At 35.3% G+C, this 21341-nt stretch overlaps 1 protein-coding gene and 1 long non-coding RNA gene across 2 annotated transcripts; one reads left to right on the top strand and one right to left on the bottom strand.

The window, feature by feature from the left end:
• Positions 1-7862: 7862 nt before the first annotated feature.
• Positions 7863-10199, top strand: LOC139977537 (uncharacterized). Its single transcript, XR_011796587.1, has 2 exons — positions 7863-8030; positions 8464-10199. It is a non-coding gene; the product is annotated as an uncharacterized lncRNA (long non-coding RNA).
• On the bottom strand, positions 9135-21108 carry LOC139977530 (fibroblast growth factor receptor 1-like). Its single transcript, XM_071986909.1, has 13 exons — positions 21088-21108; positions 17257-17275; positions 16957-17027; positions 16431-16449; positions 16138-16214; positions 15594-15764; positions 15221-15331; positions 14662-14834; positions 14310-14429; positions 13613-13727; positions 13041-13134; positions 12382-12463; positions 9135-11457 (listed from the first exon to the last, which is right to left on the bottom strand). Coding segments are annotated over exons 1-13 (1179 nt in total). The 5' UTR covers positions 21089-21108; the 3' UTR covers positions 9135-11331.
• Between the last annotated feature and the right edge of the window lie 233 nt (positions 21109-21341).

A 21341-nucleotide genomic window follows, 5' to 3' on the forward strand; every position in this document is an offset into this window, starting at 1 on the left:
TGTCCGCCTTCTTCGATGATCACACAGTCACAGTCACATTCTCAATGCAAGGGGACTGGGGTTGAGAGCGGATCAGTCGTTCGGTAGTTTGGTTTACGTGCCCAGGTTCTTACCTGGTGGCTTTTCTGATATATGAAAATATACGGTTGTGATTCCCGATCATTTACAATGCCACCGCCTTTCGTTTTCTTGCATAATCCTGGTTCCTGTTTGAAGATGCAGTACAATAGAAACAGTCACTAAGAGCATGCATTATATAAAATGTAACAGCGTCCCCCTTTTTTGATGGCAAATATGAGCTTTCTTACGCAATAGAAAACAAAAGGGCACGGGAAACAGCGCGATTAAGAGAACGAAATAACTTAAACCATTTGGCATAAGTTTACTTTTTCAAACGCTTTTGGTAACATGCGTAGATAGAGTTATTGGACTGATTACAAAAAAAAAGAGACAAACAATAAGTAGCATTAACAACAGACGTGGAATAAGTAGCCAACGTCAATTTTCATTAAGCGGTCAAATTAACCATTCATTGCATAGAAGTGCTGATGTTCTTTCACTGCTACAATTTAATGGAACTTTCAAAATAGCTCAAATTAGCTATGGGATTAATTTCGTGGGGATGTGCTATGTATATGTTTCATCGTCAATGGGGATTTTAATCATTGTAGCCTCCGGAAAAGTAATGTGCACTACTATCAACATGTGACTTGCACAACACGAGCTACTGCTACCCTGGATTTGCTCTATTCAAACGTAAAGGATGCCTACAACTCCATTCAATTGCCAGCGCTTGGTAATGCCGATCATAACCTCATCAACTTACTACCCAAGTACAGACCCATTGTTCAGAGGCAGAAACCGTCGACCGTGACTGTTCAACAATGGAACGAAGACAGCTTAGAACATCTTAGAGCTGAACTGGATGCTACTGACTGGAATGCCTTTATAGACGCTGCCTGGGACTTGGATGAATTGACGGAAACAGTAAGCGATTACATCAATTTCTGTGTTGAACTTACAAATCCAAAAAGCAGATTAAAGTTTATCCTAACAACAAACCTTGGATTACGAAACGGGTAAAGGACGTCATCAATAGGAAGAATAGTCTCTTTGGTAAAAGGAGATCATGAGGTATTGAAAAAAATCCGGTCTGAACTGAAAAGGATTATTCGCGAGGAGAGGGCAGCGTACAAGAACGAAGTTGAAGGGCATTTTACTGGTAGCGACAAGAAGCGCGTCTGGGAAGGCGTGCACTTGATGAGTGGATACAACAATAAACCGAAATCTTGCCTATTACCTAGAGTGGTTGAAGACTATGCGAACGAACTGAATTGCTTTTATAATCTTTTCGATCGACAGGATTTTGCAGCTGAACACGACGATTTTCAACAGCAGTTCGCAAATTCTGACTGTGACATCACGGTTACTGAAGGGGAGGTTCGTCGTCATTAGTCAAGACTCCACTCATCGAAGGCTGCCGGACCAGACAAGCTCTCCCCGCGCCGAGGGTCTTAAAACAATGTGCAATGCAACTTTCGAACATGTTAACGTATATTTTCAATCAATATTTCACGACCCGTGTTATACCTGACTTATGGAAGCAATCATGTATCATACCACTACCTAAACCAGTGCAATATCATGTTTGAATGACTTACGTCATGTTGCCCTCACTCCTGTGCCAATGAAAATTTGTGAACGTATATTTTTAGAACGCTTTAGACCATTCGTAACTCCATTTTGGGATCCTTTCAGTTTGCATACCAATCAGATCGAAGTTGTGAAGATGCCAGTCTTTTGATCCTTCAAAAACTGTATTTTCATTTTGCCCGTGTGACATTTTTCGACTTTTCGTCTGCATTCAACACAATCCAATCACATATTTTAGTCAGTAAACTTAAGAATATGGACGTTCCCGATGGATTTATTCAGTGGATTTTAAACTATTTAACTAAAAGAACTCAGTTGGTGAAACTCAGCCATTCGTGTCTCTCCGATATTATTCTTTCAAATACAGGGGCACCCCGGGGAACGGTTCTAGCACCGTTCCTATTCACACTTTACACGTACGATGCCAGGTAATCGGAACAAGGGTGCTCACTCATCAAGTTTGCTGACGATACTGCCATAATTGGCTTAGTCAATGGTAATAGTGATGAAGCTTACTTACGTCAAATTCAGTCTTTTGCGAACTACTGTGATCTTAACTTCCTACAATTAAATGTTGCTAAGACCAAAAATGATTATTGATTTTCGTCGCAATACTAATCCTCCACCCCCTGTTGTTGTCAAAGGAAGTGTAGTTGATCGTGTTACGTCATATAAGTATCTTGAGGTAGTGCTGAATGATCACTTGGCATTGGGAGATCATTTTGATATATTGGTTAAAAAGTTGAATTCTAGATTGTACTGCCTCCGTAAGATGTCGAATTTTGATGTTCGTCATGACATCCTTGAAATGTTTTATAATTGTACCATTAGCGGGGTTTGGCGTTATTGCTTGATTTGCTGGGGTGGGAAATTCATGTAAAACAAACATGAAGTAGGTCGTATTAACAGCATCATTAAGAAAGGAGAGAGTAGTCGGGGAACCCTTGCCTTCCATTGACTCGGTTTACCACAGCATTCTCGAGTCCAAACTGGACGCGGTACAGAAGGACCATACCCACCCCCTCTATAAGCTCTATAAGCTCTATAATAGTCAGATGTCCAGAGGCAGTGGCAGGTTGAGACTTCCGTGTCTCAATACCAATAGATACAGAGATTCTTTCATACCCCGTGCAATTAAGCTTCTTAATGAGGTTTTGTTACGTTGACTCTCATATATTGACTTTTTCTTATTATTCTTACTTTCTTATTGTACAATATACACATCTATTTTTGTAACATTTTCGTTGTTTTATGAGCGAGTGCCTGAATTTCCTTTTGGGATCAATAAAGTTTTACTTATCTTATCTTATCTTATAGCACATCAACTAAACCGTTCGCCAAAACGTATGTTTTACAATCAATTTTCATGTAATTTAAGGCACCCAACATAAAGCGATTGCAAATTATGAGCTGGGCGAGTTAAATATTCGCATCATTAGATTTAAAAGAGGTTAGAGAAAGGACATGGATGTGGACAGTCTCTTATTCCATGCACTCTCGCGTTGTTTGACGTCTATAACTAGCTTTCATATTCCCCAGAATAGCGATTGCAAAATGTCCCTTTTAATGTTATGTGGTCAACATAACATAAACATATCTGTGGTTCACTCATTTGGTGCATTTGTAAGTGCACAATGGTTGATGGTACATAGCATATAGAACGAAAGAGGAACGTTTATTTAACTGTCAATTTGACTCTTGTAATGGACTTGCGCCCTCTATTGTTGTCCTGTTTGGCGTCACCGTTAATGTTACACTAAGCACAGTAAAATTAAGTCACATGATGTTAGTATACAACCGGTTGTCTGATAATCCCCGCACGCGAGATTTTTTTTCCCAGCGCGGTAAAGGCAATTATTTGCATACCTCGCTTCTCATTGGCTGGGTCTTGCACTTTTGATGCTGAATTGGGAAGTTCGTGCTAACGATATGCGTGTTTGTATGTACATGAACATACACGTGTACGCAGTGGATCGTGATTCGCATACACGTATTGTATGAACTAGCGACTGTCTTGAAACAAGATTCAATTTTTTTTTTAAATTGTGTAAATGTTTTTTCTTTGCTTTTGCGCAGACTTGTTTGTGTACATTTACATCCGCAAGTTCGTAAAACATGATACTGCGACCATAGACTGTGAGTGTACACGTCTTATTGTAGATGACTGTCCTTCTGTGAAGGTAATGATTACTTAGGTTGATGATCCAAAACTGAAAAGCCAATAAATCGACTAAGTTAGTTTGGACAAGGGTGAAGCTTCGAAGTGATGGTGGAACTTGCTGTACAGAGTACTGCGATGGCAATTCACGCAGATAAGTACCAGGCGTTTGCTTGCTTCAAAACTGCATAAAAACATTAGGCAGCTTGACCGTTCCTGGTTGAGTATTTACTTGAGATGCTTTTAAACTTTAAACTGATAGACTCTTAGTTTTGAGCATAGACATTGATATGATTTCCAAAATTATGACCCTTTGATACGGTTTATTATGACCCTTTGGCACGGTTTTCAGATAATGTAATACGAAAGATATATGCCTAGTATTGAGTCATGAATGTTAATAGTACCACTGTCACTGTGGATTATAGTTATTGAACACAGACATTGTCTTACGTTTATATAATATTGTGATTTTTTGTATCATCTTCAAACTGTTTCGGTTTGATTTAACTTCTTTAAATTTACAGCAACAGAGTTGTGCGATACATAACCACACCCGTGGCATAAGACACCGACAAATAAATTAACTCTACTCAAACGCGTACCACTGTACATTCTGCTGCTAGACAGTTTTCTTTTTTGTTGTGAGTGTAGCAAAGTGGCCTTGTGCAATGTGGTATGTGATGAGCGATTCAGTGTAGCAGCTGCTAGTTGATATTGTAATGAATCTTATGTATACGGAATCCAGCCAATGGGAGCGATGTATGCTAATCTTGGCCTTTACCGCGCTGGGAAAAAAAATTCGCTCCCTGCACAGAGAGCAAAAGAATGTTTTAATTCTCAGTTGACTTTTTAATGGACTTGCGCCCTCCATGATCATTCTGTTTTGCTGTTACCAGTAACGTTACACTAAGCTATAGTGTAATTAACACACATGATGTTAGCATTCAGCAGGCTAATTGACCTTGTATTGACCTGAACGGCTGAAATACATCTATGCCTCGTTAGAAGAGGGAATTTTGTAACAATCTCTAGCTGGTCAAACCTCTATTCTGCAGATTGAGCTAATAATACACCAGTGCTTTTTTCTTTCTTATTCCTTTCATAATCACGTTTTTTCGTTGATAAGGGGCGCTATATAGTTTCATTAGCTTCAAAGGCAACGTAATCTAAGTAGCTATAAACATAACTGTAAACATAACAGCGTTCATGGATCTTATCAAAACTGAACCTGCGTAAAGAAAGAAAAATTTTGCATATGTGTTTTGCTAGGAGACTAGGAAAGTAATTATTTTCTAACATTTTTATAAATTTTAGTTCACAATTTAGTAATTACGTACAACACATTTGTGTTTTCTCTTTGTGGATGGCGCAGTTTCACTTTATTGTCAATGCAGCTAACTTCACACTGTTCTAAGAATACTTCGTGGATTTCAAGAATTACCTAGCACACAAACACAAACATAATTATTCAAGGAATCGATCTCATCACAAATAAACTACTTTATTTTCGTTTTAGGCAAGGAGTAAGTTAACTCACATTCTTGAAAGGATTGATATGTAGCCTACATTCTGCATTCAAGTCAATATTCGTTCAACAGAAACCGTGAATTGTCAGTAAGAAAAAAACACACAATTAATTCTCTAATAGTATTGCTTTCTTGTAATGTTAAGATATGAGCAATTTGCATTTATGTTTCAGAGTATTCAGTAGCGTAGGAAGGTACTTTTGAGTGGGGGGGCTGAAGACTGATGGCCGGTCTGGGGGAGGGGTCTAAGGTCTAAGGTGGCCTCAGATGCAATTTGGTGCAATGTAGCACACTTCAACACCCACTCCATTTTGTAAACTTAAGTTTGTATTTTCACCTTGCCTTAGATGCAATTTGGAGCTCCAAATGAGATTTTTTTTCTCATTTGGAAATGAAAAAGGGGTTTTCTGACTTGCGAACTGGGGGGGGGGGGCGGAATGATACTTCCGCCCCTCCACATTTTTCACTGGGGGGCTGGCGCCCCCAGCCCCCCCCCCGGTTCCTACGCCCTTGAGAGTATTGCAATACTTTTCAAACACAAGATTAGAAAACACCAGTTATCATATTGTTATCTAGGCAGTTTTAAGGTATACAGAGCTAATATGATAAAGAAATATTGTCGATCCTTATTGAAAAAGCTATGAACTTGAAATAAGGTTTGGTGTTGGGTAACACGGCCTTGGGAAGATATGTATGTAAATGTATAGTCTATATTTCATTTCTTAAGTATTGAAAACACGTTCAGAAGAATACGAAGAAGGGAACGGGCGAAAGCTAGTAGATCTCTTGTAAGTTGTAAATAACTATAAATATGCAAATAAGCTATACTAGCATGGTATGGTCGCAATATGAACTATGTATGTAATAGAAGTAACGGGTCAGGAAAATGCCGTGTTTAATGCATCGGAACGGTAAAGACAAGTAAAGTTAATATCGTTCCCTAACTTGTGACTATCGTTTAGATGGGACCTGCATTAGCTATCTAATGAACGAGGTCGGAAAACATCTGATAACACAATAAATAATACATGTCCATATTTGACATGTAACTAGAATGAAAGGAAGAAAAATACTAAACTAACATGAACCAGACAAACATGGTTACTGCTTACTCTGTTCAAGTAACCATGCATCGAGAAGAGATATACAAATATATACTATAAACTAGCGCCAACTCAAATACAAAGTAACAATAGGAATGCAAGATAACTTTCCATGATGTAAATAAGGGTTCTCTGCGAGTGTAAGGAATGTAAAATCTGATCACTACACATAAGTCTTTGTTCACTATTATCACTACTATTAATAATCGGAGCTGAAAGACAGATAGCAATACAAATACAAAAGTTGGTCTTACTCTTATCTTTTCAAAACCGTACAATAAAAAGACTCGGCCTTTTTTGCTTAGATCATGTTTAGTATTATATCCCCCTTCTACGGGAATTGTGATAGACACTGACGATGATCACACAGTCACAGTCTCGATGCAAGGGGACTGGGGTTGAGAGCGGATCAGTCGTTCGTTTTCTTTTTACGCGACCAGGTCCTGTCCTGGTGACTTTTCTTAACAGTATATGTTAAAATACGGTTGTGTTTCCAGATCATTTTCAACGCCACCGCCTTTCGTTTTCCTTCCATAATCCTGGTTCCTGTTTGAAAACTCAGTAATATAGAAACAGTAACTAAGATCAGGCATTATATAAAACGTAACAGCGTCACCTTCTTCCTGCGAACAATGAGCTTTTTGACGGGATAGAAAACAAAACGTAGGTAGAGTCAAAGTAACCATTCATTGCGTAGAAGTGTTGCTATTCTTTAATTGCTACAAGTTAACGGAACTTTCAATATAGCTCAAATTAGCTATGGGATTAATTTGGTGGGGATGTTCTATTTATAGCACAGGGAAGTTCAAAGTTTCCTCTGCAAGTTATATATGTTTTTCCATAAACTAATAACGTTCGCCAAAACGTATGTTTCACAATCAATTGTCATTTTAATTTAAGGCACCCAACATATAGCGATTGCAGATTATGAGCTGGGGCGATTTAAATATTCGATTTTGTTTTAGATTTAAAAATGGTTGGAGAAAGGACAAGAATGTGGACAGTCTCTTATTTCATGCACTCTCACGTTGCTTGACGTCAACAACTAGCTTTCATATTCCCCAGAATACCGTGAAAATGTCGTGTTTAATGTTATCTGGTTAACATAACATAAAAATATCCGTAGTTCACTATTTTGGTGCATTTCTAAGTGTACAAATTGATGGCACATAGCATAAAGAACGAAGAGGAACGTATTTTTAACTGTCAATTGACTCTTGTAATGGAGTTGCGCCCTCTATTCTATCCTGGTTGGAGTCACCGTTAACGTTGCACGAAGCATGTTTCAAGTAAGTCACATGATGATAGTATTTAGCAGGCTGTCTGATAATGCTCGCATAGGGAAATAATGTTTTAATTCTCAGTTGACTATTTAAATGGACTTGCGCCCTCTATTTTCACTCTGTTTTTTCTGTTACCAGTAAAGTTACACTAAGCATAGTGTAATTAACACACATGATGTTAGCATTCAGCAGGGTGTTGTGGGTTATAATCGATCCAATACAATATTCGACATGTTGAACGGATTATCTGAAATGTTCTCTTTATCAACAAGTATTTGTTTCAAATAGTATATTTATATTAAAGGTAACAGAATCCTACAAAGATGAATATATTTAAAATTAATGGGTGATTAATTTTTGGATATCAAATCGGAATCGTTGACTTAGCACAGTATTATCATTGCGTCACACTATACTGAAATCTAATGCTGTAAGAGCGGGTGTAGCTATTGCTAAGAGTTGTTCATCAATATCTTTTATTTCAGTTATATATTGAAGTAATAATATCCGAGTACTGATTGTTCTAACATTATCAGTTTTCCGTAGTCTACTTTCTTGCAGGTTTTTGCTTCTTTGCAATTAGAATATTTAATATTCTTTTCAGTTGGATTATCTCCTCTGTGGAAAGTTCTGTCTTGTCATTTTTATGTCACGCAGAATGCTTTCATTTCTTGTTTCTATACAAATAGTTTGTCAACATTATTTGTAGTTTCTTTTTGTTCGTGTTTCGTTTCCAGAATTTTGGTTAAATTCTAAGATGACTAGACCCATGAATGACATGTCCATACGTAAGAGGCAGGAATAGGTGGAAGAACCGGGATGCATTCAATGGATAAAGGAATCAATAAAAGGATGTAATAAGGTAAGCAGGTAAATATTATTCGTATTGACAGTGCATTGTGATAACACTTAATAAATGGGGGAAGTGGGTAGAAACAGGGAAAGAACTACTTTTCAATTAGGGTCATATTTATCATTATTAATTCTTAATTTCATACATGACCATATTGGTGATGATCTTGACATATTATTTCTATGCAGTTATCTTTCCAGACGGACAAGCCTCGCCGTTTAGCCGTGATGGTTACGCAACCAACAACTACCAAAGAGTTTAACATCGATGCCACAATGACTATATTATGTCCAGTCCTGTAGCAATCCTACTTGAATTCATGCTTGATAGATATGATGTGTCTAATTGAATGCGTCATTACCTACGACCAGTTTTGACACTTCCCTACTTTATGTGCCTGGTTACGATGGTGTGTTTACATGTGTTTACTGGTTTCAACAGTTTGACGAATCACAATAAGGAGGAAGACAGATATTTTAATAGAGATATAGAGGTGGTGAGAGGCGGGCGTAGGATGCTTTTAGATACGATAAGATAAGTAACGTGGGACAGGGATCTTTGTTATGTTTTTAATCTTTCATTGTATGCTATAACAGCTATGAATGGAAACAAACTCGTTTCTATATACGACTGAAATTACAACAACGTTAAGCAATAACAAATGATAAATAGTATGATCACGTGATTTCTGTTCGGTTGTTAACAATTCGTCGTTAAGTGGCTAATATCTTTCACTTTTCCTTTTAACCTTGTTATATATATATATATATTTATATATATATATATTCAATAACGATGTGCGCTATGTTAACCTAACGGTGAGCTATTTCCTTGTAGAATACACAATATGTGTACTATATGATATTACTAGTGTGTGTCAGTCCATTTAGCCGTTGTAGGCAGTTAGGAGGACACACTCTTCCAAAAGGGAAAAAAGAAAATGAAAAACTACACAAACTTAATACTGAAAACTAATTAATGTATAAACTAAATATGAATTATTGTTTAATCCAGAAAGTTACAGAGTATACGGTAAATGGTAAATTCATTTATTCAAAGATCGTGGACCCATATTGCAACGATGTTATTCATATGTTGTTCGTGTTCTGATTGTCATACAGGGTCGACTTAATCATAGGGCAGTTCCCAAGGGCCCAGAAAAAGAGGGGACACAGTAGCCTCCGTATACCTTCCTAGTATATACGATATTTATACTTGCGTAGAAGTTCCGTTCAGATAGTTTGGTCCTTATCCATGCGATATGAATCTCATTCCAATGTAACTCGGCACTTATATAATGGGGCGAGGGTGGAGTGGGTCCTTTTCGTCACTGGTTAGGCATCTGGAGGAGGGACCCAATGACTGTTTGTTTCAGTGAACTATATCACCCGTTGTCATGCCTGACGAGGTGGGTTCAGGGGATACAGCGGTCTGGCCCGGGTTAAGATTATGGGTCCCGTGAAAGTAAAGAACAACATATGAAAAGATGAAAAGGAATCAAATGACGTAATTGAACCCTGGCCCGGTAATTATATATAAAGGCTGTGATATTGACTTAACTAGTATAGGTCAATATGCATTACACGATGGTGTTGTAAATATGTTAATCTATAAACAAAATTGCACAATAATGGACAAGACAGACGCACACAGAAACGTATTCGTTAATTCCTCATTAATGTTTCTTTAGTTTTGGATGTCATCAAGAAACTGTGCTCTTGTTACCAGAAAATCAAGTTGAAATTAGCCACCGAAACCATATACAATGGACACGGCAGAGGACGTACAGAAATGTAAAACTAAAAAGTATGTTACTGTTTATAATAATTACAGACTGAGTTTAACTGAATTTTCGGCATCCATCGAATGGACAAATTTACTACACTAGATGTAACAAGAACATATGAAGATAAAATTTATCGAATATGAAACTTATGAGAAAATGTGTAACTTATTTATCGAGGAAATTACTATTATGTTATATATAGTTATATGAATATATCATAAACTTTGAGGTTGATTATACCAAGAGAATGAAGAAAGAGTACTGGAATGTTATGCCTACTAGCCTTGTCAAGACCCCAGATAGAAACATTACAGAATAATAGCGATCTCATCATACATGCTTTCTGTAACCACAGAGAGCAAACAGTTGGCTGCTAAAAAGGGAAAACATTACAATGAGTTGATAACCTTATTACGAAACATAGCAGTGTCAAAATGTGCGAAAAGTGCCTTGGTGAAGAACGGTTAACTAGAAATGAAAGGTCATTGATGAAGTCCAATTATATTTCATTGGTTGTGGTTGTGACATATTGAAAAAGCCTAAATTTTCATATAACCCATGAAAGATCAAAGCTGCATGTGTTGTCTTTACCAAGTGTTAATGTTTATGTTAAACATATACAGCATAATGATAATATATTAAAGAGAGTAAACCAGTTCATACCAATGAGAAAACCCAGGTGTACTATCCTGCATGATAAATATTTAACTGCTGAGGTAAATTCTTTTGTATTATCATTAGATCTCACGGAAAAGCTGGTCAATAATGACAGCCGATAAGAACATATGTGACACCCAGTTCTACTCTACAGGTACTGGTGAATAATGACAGCCGATAAGAACTTATGTGACACACTGTTCTACTCTATAATATGGTATATGTGTAGGTAGCTCCCGTAGCTTCAGGGAATCTTGAGGTTTCGTAGCGATTACCAATCACCAGTACTAGAACCTAGTCACACCCAGTTCACACTCCAGCATGGTAAATTTGTTCTGCATAGGTAGGTTGAGCGGTATCAGGAGCTCTCATAGGTAAATACGTCGTAGGTATCGGTATCTCGTAAGAACTGTCCGCGATTAATTTCTCAAATATCTGTTAAGGGATAATGCGGGGACTTTTGGATAATACTATCAAAACATAAATGCTAAGTAACATATATAACGTTGCATGAACTGACCTTACAGACCTTCCTTACATTAAAGGTAAAATCAAATCAAGAGAAATCATAAATAAGTTAGATATGGACATTTCTGTCAATCTCAACACAACAGGAAAGAGAGCCGATACCAAGCATATTCAACAGTGTATTTTAGAATACACTGTGTGGTTGTTACACCGAAGTAACGATGTATCCATTGTATGAAATACCACTTAAAGCAATATTTAGTGAAAGGTAATCATCTGCAGCCACTTTTAACAAGTAATATGAGACAGCTGTATAATTACAACTATCCATTATCGATTTTTATTATCACACTGCCTAACGTTATACTGCATATTCAGTTAGATTGTTATTCTTGCACGTGACATAGCACATCATAATGATCGACATAGGACCATTATTGTGAATAAAAGCAGTTTTACTTCATATGTTATATCTGTGGCAGTTTTCTCTGTCAAACCATAACATTTCATGAATTCTACTACGTGTTTCAAATATTGGTTTAGTTGTCAAGATGCCTTAACTCGGTTGTTTTCCATACCAATGAACTAATCCTCGCTAAATATTCTCTTCTCGATTCCATTCCCTGCCCATTGATTCCAATTTAACAGCGGAGATAACTAACCTGATGTCATTAAGGAATGCTGAATATAGCAGGATTATGATAGAGTTCATGGGCGACTGCTTAAACTACCTTCAACGTCTTAGTAAAACTATTACTCTTCTCTTCAGTCTCTAATACAATCTGAGGGAGAATTTTCTCCATTGTACATGTGTAACAATGATGTTGATACCACCTACGGTAATGTAATGGTGACTGATAACTGTTTTAAAATGAGTAATACATTACTTACAGCTACGAATGTTCCCCTCAAATGATGAATGGAAGGTCGTAGAGAACAGTTATGGTTCCAGCAATCGAACAAGATTTTATCTCTGCAAATGATTAATAAATCAATTAAAATAGTGAATCAGCAGATGCAGTGTATTATTTTATATGTTTAATTGTAAACATGAAAGACAAGAACTTTTACACTAACAGACACATTTAGTAAGTTTTACTTTCATAATCATTGTGTCGTGTAAGATTTCCCAATAGAAATTGTGAAGCTATTCTTAAAGAAATAAAGGACACTTTCAACGTTTTACATATCAATGAGAATTACATAGCTCTATTAAATTACAATGGAAACACTCACTTGGAGGAAAGTACCTTGAAACAAACAAGTCAGCGCACCTTTAAATACTAAAATATCGTCAGTTATAGTAACCTCAGTATACTTAAGTATACATAAATACTCCACAATTACTCTTTGATAGTTAACTTTCTTAAATCCAGCTGCAAAACTCGCATACATTGTCCGATGGTTGTACAACCTACAATAATTGTTAAATATTTGTTTTTCAAAAAGAAGAAATACAGAACGAATTACAAACCGGCTTCAACTAGTAGGGAATGTGTTTACTCAGGCACTTATATAATGAAAGGGACATTTAGCGATTGACATCTTACTTTATCTGTAAGTACTTCTCCGGCCAGGGTACTGATGGTGTGACCGCTTCTTCGTCACAGCTTACTTCTTTGTCCACAGGAAATGGTGGGTTTCCTAAGAGACGTGCGAGATTAGAAACATAGAAGCTATTATATATGATATAGCCAATTTGTGTATTGAGGGGACACCAAGGTTATCATAACCTTATATACATATAATAGCAGTAATATAACTTTCAGTTTCCAAAAGAGGAAAAGTGTATATTTAAGTGTCTCTATAGATTATTATAAGAAGTCGATTTTCTATATAAAATATTTACATGGTTCTTCCCAAAAAATACTGTAATTATTTCAGCAAATTCACGTGACTCAGAATTACCTGTATTTCAAAATCTTGAATTATCTTTGATGTATTTACATTAGTGGAGAGAAATCTAATCAACCAATTTAAATGAACTAGTTAAATGTGGAAAATGAATAAACAAATTTGGTTGTGTAATTACTGTAGATTTCTGTTATAATAAGCAACGTATTTTGTTATAAGATATTTTATTAATTGCTCCAACTATTTCGTTATTATTAAATTTCTTTACCGGCTGCCATTATCTCCCATATTACTACTGCTGTAGACCACACGTCACTGGATTCTGTATACTGATTCAACAGTAACATTTCAGGTGGAAACTGGTTCAAAGTAACCGTAGGAATCTGTAAACGAAATACTAATTTATAACGAATGAAAGTAATTTATATTGTTAATATATTAATATTTATTCATGTTATACTAGTCAACAATTGTAAATTTGGGTCAATAGACTCACAACTGATTTTTGTTTTTTTAAGTCGAAATGTTGAAAGTTACATTACAAAATAATTCAAATGTGCTATGGGATGACATTCAAATATAGAAAGGTTTGAGCAAGAATAAACAGTAAATAGGATATGGATGAGTTTTAATTGCATTAGTGCAAAACAATTCTGAGCATTCCATGTATAATATTGAAATTTATTGAGCTTTCCATTAAAATAAAAATAATAATAATGTACTTGTGTACTGAAATTCACAAAATATGCCAAAACCCCAAAGAGAACAAGCGATTCAGCTGGAGTATTGGGATTTTATTTTAGCTAGATCTTAATAAAGTTTCACATCTTAGACTTTGTTATCCTTTACAATAAATACCTATTCTGGTCATAAAGACCGTACAGGAAATTAAGTAAAAAAATAAATATAATTATTACACAGACAAAGAACAGGATGAAACCTCGATTAATAATTGAGTAATTTACCTGTGCTTTCTTAAGAGCAGCTACTTTTGGTGCATCGCCGGCCAGACAGAAGTCAAATAATTTGACCTGCCCTTCCTTGGTTAGTAAAACCTTTTTGGTTGTTAAGCCAGGGTGAAGGAACTGACAGAATATGAAAACCAATAAGTTAAGCAGTTATTACATAATTAAGAGACACAATTATCTCACTTATACCTTTGCGTTTGACTGAAAACTTGTTTTGTTTAAAGAAATGTTAGATACGAATAGCAACTTTACAACAAACAGTGATGAGGTTGATCTGATGAAGAAAAAACTACTATAGATAAATACACAATATTTAACTGATAAATCAGGCAACTTTTACATTTCTTACCCCGAATGTCTTAAGGATGTCCATTCCTTCCAAAACTCCAGCTACATGTTTGATGACGTCAGAAACTGACAATGAACTACAACAATAGTAGTCTCCTTTATCTTTAGTATCACGTGACAAGACGCTATGCAGATTTTCACAATTGAGATGCTCACTAATAAGAAACAGTTTACCTAAAACAATAGAAGAAATCAAAGTTGGTTTTTAACAGTGAAATATCCCTAAATATTGAACATTTATTTCATATGATTCTAATCGCAGTGAAAACTGGCTAGCTTAATTATCACATCGAATTAATATCTCTGTTATATAATCCCTGATTTAGTCCTGTTCGGACAATATATAATGATTATTGACTTGATCAGACGATCTTGTCGACTAAAGATAGTCCATGAGAATTTTATCTTAATAAACTCGGCACTAATCAGGCCCGATGAGGGATGGTTGGGGCTAAATCATTAACGAAGAATGTTAGCTTTAATAAAAACGGTTCGATGCACGTTCAATTTTTTCCATTGGTACGTTTTTTAAAACATGTAAAGAACAATTAACAACTCACTGCTTTGTATAGATATTGCTTCAATCTTCGCCAGATGGTTTGATGCTGGCAATTCGAGACATTTTCTGATGAAAGCCTCCCAATGAATTTCTTTCTTTCTAATGAGCTTTTCTGAAAATAATACAGAAAAAGGTCAGCAATTAATAAAAGCGTGTTACATATAAATATCAAAATTCTGCACAAGTTCAATTAATATAAGTTTAATATTTAATTGATATAATATATGAGATGATATTTCCATACAAGCCACCGAGTTGTCGAATACAACAGAGCGGTGAAGAGACACCTGTCAATTTTAATTGACTGTATCAATATATGAATATGACGATAACATCAGCCGTGGATAATATATGTTGATTTTGTTATTTCTAACCTGTCAGTGTTGTTACTACAACACACTTATTGGTCTCCTCAGCAAGATTGACAGATCCCATCCATCTTTTGTAGATTTTTCCTATTTTGATATTTATGATGATGGAAATATCTTTCTCATTCAACATCCGGGGATCGTTTCCTACAATCGCGTCTGCTGTAGAATAGTAATCTGCAAACAAACAAAAAAAGATTCGTAAAGGAAATTTACATCACGAATACATACCGATACCTTTAGTAATTTAGACCAACCGTTTTAGTTGTAAGTTAAAGTTAACAAAGGTAGCTGAATCATATGATTCCATTTATTGTGTTTCTGTCAGAGGACATTTATGAAAATACGCTTACTTACAAAACATTCATACGTCATTGCTCAGTCTATAAATGATTTAAACTTAATGTTCTTATTGTCAAAAGTTATACCGCTTCTCTGTACGTGTTATTACGTACTCTGGGCTCTACTTACGGTGTTTAATAATTTTTTATTTTCGTATGCCTTCATTGATTCATTTCTTTAAAGATAGATTTATTTTAAGTAAACTTACTAGGTTCACTTCCTTCAGAATGGTGCGAGTTCTGCGAGTTATCCTCGTCAACAGGTATCTCTGGTAATTCTTTCCTTCTACAGAAATAAACGACGAAAGAACTCGGATATTCCATGGTAATTCGTACCATGAGAGCATTCGCAACATTATACACCTTGTTATTACTTATAAAACTTATTACTTAAGAAAATACTTCAATGCAAGTTATCTGTCAGTTTCGAAATCAAAATAATTAAAGCATTTAAATATTCACTCATTTCCAAAGCTAGAGTAAATTGAAAAATAAAGCTTACCTTCCTCCTTTTTGATTGACTGTAAATGAAGTAAATATTTTGGTAAACTCATTTTTCTAGAATTGTTTTCGTTTTTATTCAAGTCTTGCGATGTAAAAAATACTTTGATATATAACATTTCGAAGCAACAGGTATATAACCTCCATAAAAATGCAATATTTAGTAAAAGTATCTTTGTTTTAATGTTTGAATATAGTGAGTATAAAGTTCTGCATGTGAATGTAGTACAGCAACATGAAATAATTCCATTGAACTAAAAAACATTTTTGAAGTTGTAATATTCAACATTGAATCTAGTAATTAAGAGATTGTTTTAAGGCTAATGTTATTAATGTGTCTTGTTAATGTGACTTATTAACGTGTCTTATTAATGTGTCATATCAATGTGTCATATATTAAAATGTATTTATCATGACAATAAGACACCAGTTCAAAGCACTATTATGTAATTCAATATGGATCCTGTAGAGGGTATTATGTTAACACTCTTATTTAAATTATGATTTGAAATCAAAGTATCCCTTACTTGATTGATTGATATCTAAGGGTCCTTTATCAAGAACTTTCATTTGATGACTGGAGCTGCTTCTCTGGTTTCTAAACCAAAAGGAAACAAAATTGAAGTAAACAATAAAATGATTTAACTTTTGTATCATCAATGTTAAGAACTCCATTGGCTGTGTTATATACAGTAAAAAGTGATTTTAGTAACGAATGCAGGAACTAGGTTCGGTAATGAAGGGGGGATGGGGAGTATGAGGGGCGTTGAGGTAGTGGAGCTGGTCAATTATAACAATCAGTAGCAAACGCTGTTCTGAAGACTCACCCTCGTCGGTTTCTTGACACTGTAAGCGAATAAAGAAAGAATACATTAGAATGTTTAAATCTTTCTAAAGTGGCCATCGATTATAAGGAAGAAGCTCGATAGCAAGATAACAACACAATGACTAAATTTCAAATGAAAATTGCCCTTGAAACGTTTCAGTAACTAAAGTAGAAAACCAAGATGGTCTAAAACCAGATGTTTTCTTGGCTGATTCTTTTGCTTAATATTTCACATTTCAGCAAATTACTCCATGCATAATATATAATGATTAACATCACCTTCCACTCCCTCCCAAAACCTATCCTCTGTCCTCTTTTATCATCTTTATTTATATATATAATTTATTACATAATCAAACTTAAATCATTTATTCAGAGGTCATTCTCAAGTACAGTATACATAATTATTGTAAGCCTCTATTTTTCATCACTTGATCAGACTCATTAACTCATTAACTCAGAGGTCAAGCTTCAATGTAACAATCGTAAGTGTCGCGGTCATTGAATAAATATATATGATATTTATGATCATATGAGTGTGATATGGTTACACTTTCGTATTGTCTAATATCATTGCATGCACTTTGATTTTCTTTATACAAGATACCTTACCAAATGAAAAAAAGGTACAATGTTCAATGATCAAATGATCTTTCTATGTCCATCACTGGCTCATGTTTTCTAACATTTTTTCAATTATCTTTACCTCTGTATATTGATAAAAACCTGAGGATTTTTGTCAAAGAAAATACAGTTATAGTTTAAACTGTTTTCATAGTTTTAATAATGTTAGAGTTTAATTGCGTGTACAATATGTATACCTACATCTACATTTCTTGACTGTCAAACAAGCAGAAACTAACAGGCAACTGGAAATGGACCCGACAACACCAGCCACAATCAACCGAATGTTTTCTAGACCCGACAACACCAGCCACAATCAACCGAATGTTTCCTAGACCCGACAACACCAGCCACAATCAACCGAATGTTTCCTAGACCCGACAACACCAGCCACAATCAACCGAATGTTTCCTACAGCTGTTTGTATTATTGTGTGTGCAGTTGTTGTAGTTTGTACAGTTGCTAGAGTTGCTGTAAAAAAAAAAGAGATTGTTTTTCTTTGAGATGTGAGGAATCAGGCTCCCGCCTATGACGGCACAATTTAAACGCCCTGGGTCGTTGGTTTTCATACAAATGCTACCCATTAATACCCTTAAAATCTGAAATGATACGTATCATTTACTTTTCTATCACATATTTTAATGTGAAGGGAAAGTTCATTGTTTCTAACAGTCAATTTCTCCTAATTCAACATAATCTATACACGATACCCATTACACAATACCCGATACCCAATAATTAATACTGAATACTCAATAGTCAATACCCAATACCCAATTTAGAGTCAGTCAGCACTTGGAATCATTAGAGGAACGATGTTTTGCCCCATTCGATGAGAGATATTCATGCTATTTTATTATATGATTTACGAACAACTAGTTACTATACTTGCATGGAATATATATATATATATATATATATATATATATATATATATATTTTATTATTGTGTGGGTTCAACCTTAACAATAAAGTTCCTTCAAAATCGTAAATGATGACAGCACATGGTGACCATTGTAATGTTTACAGTACCACTTTGATTTTGCTGATTCAGTATCATGTGGATCGCGAGCACATCATACAGTGTCTGTCCATGCTAACTTTTGTATTAACAATCTGAAACAACATGGGAAATTCCATGTCTATGTCAACCTTTATTCACTCCTTTGAATTACTATCACTCCCGCCTCCCCTCCCTCAGACGGTTGTCATACCGCCATTGATTTCTTTAAATTTCACAATATGTATGTCGAAAACACGGCACTACAACATGTCGAAATTGTCGACTGAGACTTCATCAGCCATGTCAAATACATAAAAGCTATCTCTAAGGAATAGTAATTCGTTCATTTTAATCGGAATTAATTCTTAGGGGTGATTATTCATTAAATAACTATCCATGTAAATAAATGTATTATCAGGTAATATGTCGAATAAAGCTTCATCGGCTGTGTCGAATCGACAGCATATAGTATATGCATCCTTATAAGCATCGCAAGAAATATAGACGTCACGTGCTATTTATTCTAGGGTAGGAGGTATATACATTGATATTGCATGATATATAAATTTAATTTTCGTAATATTTATATAAACTCTGTACTTAGTTTGACGAAAAATTACGCTATACGGGATGTCGACATATCTTTACACGGTATTATCTTGTGGACATTGTTTTTTTTTCCAATTGTTTATCAACATATTATAGCATGATAGCATAATTGACCCGAGAAGGTAACAGCAATTACGTGTTACAGTTGTTTCAAAAATCAACAGTTAGGTCAATGCCCTAGTATTTGTCGAGTTTAGCAAAGTACGCCATGTTGACATGTAGTGTCGAAGTTAGCAAACCAGTTATGTCGATTACCACATACAATGTCGAACAATACAAAGAATTAATCCGTCTCGCTATTCGTCTTAGTCGATCTACCTGTCGAAGTTCACATACTGTACAGGTCGGAGTTAGCAAACTATGCCAAACACCACTCAACGTTGGCCTCGGAATGTCTTTGCATTAAACCAAATTGTGACGTTTTAATTTGTCGCCAAGTGGAAGCATAATGAAAGTTATTTTGACGAAGTTGAAAGAAACGGCATTTAATTTTAGATTTTAATATTTCAGGTTGAAATGAAGGCACAATAACGTCTAAGTGATCGTAAACTACACGCGGTACCCTGATTGACCTTGTATTGACCGGAACGGCTGAAATACATCAATGCCTCGTTAGAAGAGGTAAGTTGTAACAATCTCTAGCTGGTCGAATCTCTGTTCTGCAGATTGAGCTTATAATACACCAATGCTGTTTTCTTTCTTTTCTTCTTTCATAATCAAGTATTTACGTTAATAGGGGGCGCAATATAGATTCAATAGGTAAGGCAACCTAATCTAAGTAGGGTTTTTTTTAATAAGGTAAACATAACAGCGTTCATGGATCTTATAAAAAAAACTAACCTGCGTAAAGAATGGAGAATTGTGAATTTTGTTTTGCTAAAGGAGACTATGAAAGGAGTTTTATTCTAACATTGATATCAAATTTTAGTTCACAATTTAGTAGATACGCACAACAATATATGTGTTTTCTCCTTGTGGATGGCGCAATTTCACTTTATTGTCAATACAGCTAACATCACGACTTTACTGCATTCTAAGAATACGTTGTGGATTTCAAGGATCAAAAAGCACATACACACACAAATACAAGGATTCAGGGAAACAAGCTTAATTACCATCCACGAAATCGCATCACATATATACTTCTTTACTTATTTTCAGGCAATAAGTAAATTAACTCACATTCATGAAGGGTTTGATATGTAGCCTTCTGCATTCAGGGTCAATATTCGTTCAACAGAAACAGTAAATTCTCAGTCCAAAAAACAAGCAAAAATAAACACAGAATTAAACTCCCAATAAAACACTAATAGTATTGCTTTTTTATGTTAATATCGGAACAATTTGTATTTATGTTTCAGAGAACTGCCATACTTTTCAAACACAAGACTAGAAAACATCAGTTATCATATATATATATATATATATAATGATACTGTCATTGTGATCTATGCTGTTTTAGGTATACAGAGCTAATATGATAAAGACATATTGTCGATCTTTAGGGACATAGCTATAAACTTGAAAGAAGGTCCAGTGTTGAGTAAGACGCCTTGTGAAGATATGTATGTTAAATAATAGTCGATGTTTCCTTACTTTAGTATTGAAAATTTTACGTTCAGAAGAAATGTTTTCGACTAAGGCAGGTTCATGTCGGCGCATCACTTAAAAATGTTAAGAAATAACATTTATTCGGTTCTTCATTTGGTTCATATTCGTCAATTCGTTCGGTATCTCGGTTGTCTGTCATGGACCATTTGTTGAGGAAGTGTCTATTGAGAGAACAGAAGAATTGGCTAGGGACCACAGTACAGTACAGTATAGAAATTAATTGCGCAAGTATCAACATT

This window comes from Apostichopus japonicus, chromosome 12, assembly GCF_037975245.1.
Source record: "Apostichopus japonicus isolate 1M-3 chromosome 12, ASM3797524v1, whole genome shotgun sequence".
Taxonomy (NCBI): Eukaryota; Metazoa; Echinodermata; class Holothuroidea; order Aspidochirotida; family Stichopodidae; genus Apostichopus; species Apostichopus japonicus.